Below are 6458 nucleotides of genomic sequence, written 5' to 3'. Positions count from 1 at the left end.
GAGAATGTGGTAAAATATTTAAGATCCACAGGCTGCGTTCAGCTGCCGCCTGGATTTCTATTTCTGTCTATCAAGCCAAAAAAAAAACCCCAGAACAAACTAGGTCATTTAATCCTCGCCACCCAAATCAGTCAACTGCAGAGGTTTAAGCTGCGAATTTGTCGAATTGAGATGCTGCACCTGAAAACGGGGGTTGACCTGTGCAATACCTGCTACACATCTGGCCCAAGAGAAAAAGAATGGTATTACCTGTCTTGGGGAACGCAGCTCAGTACAGTTCCTGGAGAAGTTCCTATGTCTTTCAAAGATGTCTTTCAAAGCAGCCTTTCTCAGACACGTCCATCAGCGAGCCTGATGATTTGGCTAACAGAGACGTCGCAGTGGCGGGCTTTTGCGCCGAAGTCAAAATTGTTTCCGGATCGCGTCTCGTCTTTGCCAAGGAAAAACACTCAGCCGCGGCGGCTTCCATTTCAGTACATGTATGTATTTATTCATCGGGTTTTGTTCACCAGTACAGTGAAAAATGGCATTAAAATTTACAATGGGTCATTCTTAGAATGTCATGACAATAAGTTGTTGTGTTTGTTTTTTTGCTTCGTTGTCTTCATAAAATATTGTCGTATATTATTGAAAAGAGGATGGTTTCTCATGCACAACAGACAAGAATAAGCTTCTTTTTAAAAAATAATAAAATAAATGAAATTAAAGTACAAAATTAAAAACAACTCTTAAACATCCCCTCCTAAGAAAGAGGCATCAAATAACCAGCGAGTTATCTGAACACATTCATAAACAGTGCAATATTATTATTATTTTTTTTGTTTCTAAATTCGTCATATTCCTACAAAGTCCATCGACAAAGCCATTGATCACAGTAGAAGACTCTGAAATACATTTCTCGTTAACGATGATGTGTGCAAAACCTGGAACACATTCAAGAAGTCCTGTCCAATACTGATATAGAATCAAGAGGGAACCATCTTTATTTATATATATATTTTTTAAAATATACCTGCCTTCCCTTTGGGAAATCCATCTTTCAAAAAGACCTCATCCTATCTGCCTTATGGAGAGAGAGAAAAAAAAAAGGGGGGAGGAAAAAAATACAAACAATCTTTTGATGCAACGTTGCTGTTTTTTTCCTCTTTCGACATTAGACATTAGCAGATTGCTGTTAACAAAGATTCGAGATATAAAAATACAAATATGAGGAGTTTCTGTTTAAAAAAGAAGCGTGCCATAGTGGGGGGATGACTAGTGGCACCGAGACGTGGCACCGAGACCAGGAAGCTCATGCAAAAAAGATGGAGTAAAAATGTCTCTCTGGACAGCAAGAAAACAATCACTGTCTTTGTAGATTATAGAGTCCGTCCTTGCCAGAACCTCTCTGTCTTCCACTCACAGCGTTGCTGGCTTTGGGGGGTCGCTTTCAAACTGCTGGTATTTTGCAAAGGGCTTGAGGTTTCAGGGGAGGTTGGAGGGGGTTGTGGAGGGAGGGGGGGAGAGAGATACTGTATATTACAGAATGGCTGTCCGTTTGGAAAGACAGGTGGATCTTAACAGCAAACACTATGAACTGGTTGCCTCTGGAGAAAAGTGTGTGTGTGTGTGTGTCGTCTGTGACTCTGCAGGTGTCAGCTACACAGCCACCCCCCCCCCTGCCCTGGGGAAAGGGGGGGAAAAAGTGAAGGGTGTAAAGTGCATTGCTCAAAGGGAGACCCCCCCACACACACATCTAAAAACGGGAGAGCTCCAGGCGATCCCGTGGCTCGGAGAAACAGCACCTTCGTGTCATGGCATGGGGTCACCCAAGACAAAGGGGGGGGGACTCTAAACTCCGCCGCTGCGGAAAGGACAGGAGGTGGGGAGAAGTAGGGGGCGGGCAGGAGAGAGGAATAAACAAGCCCTCCCCCCCAGCGTAGAGGCGGAAGATGCCGCAGTGGTCAGGTCCTCGGCGATGCAGGCAGGAAGGGCGCGCCAGGCGGGGTGGTGCTGAAACGGACAGCTCCCTTCCCAAGGCGCAAAGAAGAGCTCTTCGGCGCCGCAAAAAAAAAAAAAAAAAATGAATCCGGTTCTGGATTCGAGATGCGCGGACTCCGTTTAGGTCGGTTGGGCGTCGTGCGCGGTCAAGGAAAGCAGGACGAGAGACGGGTGACAAGATCTCTGTGGCGTCCCTTTTGCGTTAAAACGCACGGTGGGGTGCAGAGGAGGGCGAGGTGGTTTCCCCCCCCCCATCGGTGACCTCTTCGGTTGGGGGAGGGTCTGGGCGGGGGGGTGGAGGGTGTTGCCAGCAGCCTCATCTCCTTCCTTTCGCTTTTCCCCTCGGTTTCCTTTTCTCCTTTTTTTTTTTTTTGTTGTTCACAATCCCAACAAAACATGCACAGCCGAAAGTGCTTTTTTAAAAAATTTTCTCAGTGGTTTCAAGGCTGCAGCTCGCGGTGCCGCAGGGCGCCTGGGTGGCCGATTTATACCCCGGAAGGCGACTTGTCTGTCATGCCCTTCAACACCTCGTCTATTCTATCGTCTTCGATCACCACTGTTGGGGGGGGGGAGGGGAAGGGGGGGGGAGAACAAGAGAACAACAAAACACCACGCCGTCAGGAGGGCAAGCGGGCACAGCCTGGCAGATCTGTCCCTTCCCTTGGGGGCTTCCTGGGCTCGATCCCCCTCCCTCCCTCGGAACATCTGGCGGTGCAAATCAGCTGGGGAGAAAGAAATGGCTCCCGCATCCAGATGTTGGCCAGGGAGCGCTAAAGGTGATTAAACAGCAATCCCAAGCAGGTCGACTCGGAATCCTACTGCTGGTGAGCCGATGGGGGCTTACTCGCGAGAAAGCGTCCTTGGGATCGCGCCGTAAAGCGAGAGAGCGGCCAGCGGAAGGCGCGACTGGGAAGCGAGAAGCGGGATCGGGGGTCGGGAAGCGAGATCGGGGTCGGGAAAGCGAGGACGCCGGGGAAGCGCCTGGACTTGGCCGGCGCTGGTTCTGCTTCTGGTGCAGGGGAGAGGCGCAACTGGGCGGCCAGGGGGGGTCGCCCGCTCGGAGCCCGGGGGATTTGGGTCGACTGGAGAATTTGGGGGGGGGGAGGGGAGGCCTTCGGGAACCAGAGAGCAAAACAGCCCTTCTCCTTTCCTCCCCTCTCCCCCACCCCTGCGGCAGGGACCCGCCTGCAACAACCCGGCTAGGGCGAGCCGTTCCTCGCTGCGCCAAGGCGCACGGGCGCTGGCGCAAGGGACGGAGGCGGTGGGTCGCTATCCAGGGGCGCCGTGGAAGCCAGACCCACCCGGGAGCGAAAAGTGGGGGGGGGGGGGAAGGGAGAGGAAGGGAGCCGAGAAGCCCGGGGTTTTTTTTGGGGGGGGGGGATTGGCCAAGGCAGGGGGACCCGAGGGCGCGAGGCTCACCTCTCTTGGCTCGGCCGATCTGCCCCAGCTTGGGGGGCCTCTTGGCCTGGTTGCCCCAGGAGTTGGTGTCCTGGAGGCGGCAGCTGAAGGAGAGCTCGCTGACTTCCGAGTCGGCCCCATAGCGGGCCACTTTCTCGTCGCCGTAGGGCAGGATCTCCGACATGCCGGCGGCTGGCGTGGCGCGGGGGGGGGGGCGAGGCGAAGCGAGGCGGGAGCGAGGGAGCGAGCGAGGGCGCCCCAGGGAGGCCGGGCCAGGGCGCGGGCGAAGGAGAGGCGGCTCGGTGGGGTCTGCGCGCCGCGGGAGCGAGGAGACGAATGCGGCGCCTGGCGGACCTGGAGCGGCGTCTGAGCCGAGCGCTTGGGACAACCCTACATCATAAAGGAAACCAGGCGGAAGGATGAAGTCATGCATCCGGGGCTGGGCGGGGAAGGTCCTCCCCCCAGCGCGCTCTCTCTCTCGCCGGCTCCCGCCTCTCTCGGCCTCCCGCGTGGCAGCGGCGGGGAAGGGAGGCGCTGACCTCCAGAGGCCCCCGTGGCTTGCGGCGGGAACCCGTTTCGGGGGAAGCTCGGTCTCTCGCCGAGTTTTCAATCACAGAATCCTGGAGTTGGAAGGGACCCCCCCAGGGTCATCTAGTCCAACCCCCTGCACAGTGCAGGAAACTCACAAACGCCTCCCCCTACATTCACAGGATCGCCGTTGCTGTCAGAGGGCCGTCCAGCCTCTGTTGAAAAAACCTCCAAGGAAGGAGAGCCCCCCACCTCCCGAGGAGGAAGCCTGTTCCGCTGAGGAACCACTCTAAACTCACCAACACCTCCCCTAAATTCACAGGATCTTCATTGCTGTTAGATGGCCGTCTAGCCTCTGTTTAAAAACCTCCAAGGAAGGAGAGCCCACCACCTCCCTGAGAGCCTGTTCCACTGAGGAACCACTCTAAACTCACAAACACCTCCCCCAAATTCACAGGATCTTCATTGCTGTTAGATGGCCATCTAGCCTCTGTTTAAAAACCTCCAAGGAAGGAGAGCCCCCCACCTCCCGAGGAGGAAGCCTGTTCCGCTGAGGAACCACTCTAAACTCACCAACACCTCCCCTAAATTCACAGGATCTTCATTGCTGTTAGATGGCCATCTAGCCTCTGTTTAAAAACCTCCAAGGAAGGAGAGCCCACCACCTCCCGAGGAGGAAGCCTGTTCCGCTGAGGAACCACTCTAAACTCACCAACACCTCCCCTAAATTCACAGGATCTTCATTGCTGTTAGATGGCCATCTAGCCTCTGTTTAAAAACCTCCAAGGAAGGAGAGCCCCCCACCTCCCGAGGAGGAAGCCTGTTCCGCTGAGGAACCACTCTAAACTCACCAACACCTCCCCTAAATTCACAGGATCTTCATTGCTGTTAAATGGCCATCTAGCCTCTGTTTAAAAACCTCCAAGGAAGGAGAGCCCACCACCTCCCGAGGAGGAAGCCTGTTCCGCTGAGGAACCACTCTAAACTCACAAACACCTCCCCTAAATTCACAGGATCTTCATTGCTGTTAGATGGCCATCTAGCCTCTGTTTAAAAACCTCCAAGGAAGGAGAGCCCACCACCTCCCGAGGAGGAAGCCTGTTCCGCTGAGGAACCACTCTAAACTCACCAACACCTCCCCTAAATTCACAGGATCTTCATTGCTGTTAGATGGCCATCTAGCCTCTGTTTAAAAACCTCCAAGGAAGGAGAGCCCCCCACCTTCCGAGGAGGAAGCCTGTTCCGCTGAGGAACCACTCTAAACTCACAAACACCTCCCCTAAATTCACAGGATCTTCATTGCTGTTAGATGGCCATCTAGCCTCTGTTTAAAAACCTCCAAGGAAGGAGAGCCCACCACCTCCCGAGGAAGCCCGTTCCACTGAGGAATCGCTCTAACCGTCAGGAAGTTCTTCCTAATGTTGAGCCGGAAAGTCTTTGGATTTCATTTCAACCCGTTGGTTCTGGTCCGACCTTCCGGGGCCACAGAAAACAATTCCACACCATCCTCTAGATGACAGCCCTTCAAGGACTTGAAGATGGTGATTGTATCACCTCTCAGCCGCCTCCTCTCTAGGCTAAACATCCCCAGCTCCTTCAACCTTTCCTCATAGGGCTCAGTCTCCAGAACCCTCACCATCTTCGTCGCTCTCCTCTGGACCTGTTCCAGCTTGTCTATATCCTTCTTAAAATGTGGTGCCCATAACTGAACACAATACTCCAGGTGAGGTCTTACCAGAGTAGAGTAAAGCGATACCATCACATCACGTGATCTGAACACTATACTTCTGTTGATACAGCCCAAAATTGCATTTGCCTTTTTAGCCACTGCATCACACTGCTGACTCATGTTCAGCGTAGAGGGACGCGTTGAATCTTTATCGGCCGATGCCCTTCCAGATGTTACCTTTAAGCAAGGTTCCCTCTAAGCTGCAGAGCCCTGTGAGCACAAATTCTACTTTGTGAGTTACTGGCCAGGGCTGTTTTGTAGAAAAATAAGTGGTGGAGCTCATCCAGGGATTGTTGTGCAGCATACTATTCAATGGACAAGGCGGGAAGGAGGAGGGGGAACTCTCAGAAAGGTTCAGGAGCTGTGCTCCGGTGAGCTCCCGCTGAATCCGAGGCCTGGTTCCTGGCATTAAAGTTGTGAGCTACTGCCAGTGTTCCCTCTAAGCTGAGTTAGTGTGAGCTAGCTCACAATTTTTTAGCCTCCAGCTCACACATGTTTGTCTCAGCTCAGGAGAAATGGCCCTAGAACAACCTCATGTATGCAGTTGCTCACCACTTTATATGAACATATATGAACATATGAAGCTGCCTTATACTGAATCAGACCCTTGGTCCATCAAAGTCAGTATTGTCTTCTCAGACTGGCAGCGGCTCTCCAGGGTCTCAAGCGGAGGTTTTCCACACCTATTTGCCTGGACCCTTTTTTGGAGATGCCAGGGATTGAACCTGGGACCTTCCGCTTCCCAAGCAGATGCTCTACCACTGAGCCACCGTCCCTCCCCTTTAATGCCAGTAGCTCACAACTTGAATGCCAGCAGCTCACA

The 6458-nt window shown here is 53.1% G+C and overlaps 1 protein-coding gene across 1 annotated transcript; it reads right to left on the bottom strand.

Annotated features, from left to right (window-relative positions):
• Positions 1-683: 683 nt before the first annotated feature.
• Positions 684-3742, bottom strand: CAMK2N2 (calcium/calmodulin dependent protein kinase II inhibitor 2). Its single transcript, XM_060240920.1, has 2 exons — positions 3400-3742; positions 684-2536 (listed from the first exon to the last, which is right to left on the bottom strand). The coding sequence occupies exons 1-2, from the start codon at positions 3560-3562 to the stop codon at positions 2466-2468; spliced, it is 234 nt and encodes a 77-aa protein (XP_060096903.1). The 5' UTR covers positions 3563-3742; the 3' UTR covers positions 684-2465.
• Between the last annotated feature and the right edge of the window lie 2716 nt (positions 3743-6458).

The sequence above is a fragment of the Heteronotia binoei genome, chromosome 6 (genome assembly GCF_032191835.1).
Source record: "Heteronotia binoei isolate CCM8104 ecotype False Entrance Well chromosome 6, APGP_CSIRO_Hbin_v1, whole genome shotgun sequence".
Taxonomy (NCBI): domain Eukaryota; kingdom Metazoa; phylum Chordata; class Lepidosauria; order Squamata; family Gekkonidae; genus Heteronotia; species Heteronotia binoei.
This window is presented reverse-complemented; position numbering and strand designations above follow the sequence as displayed.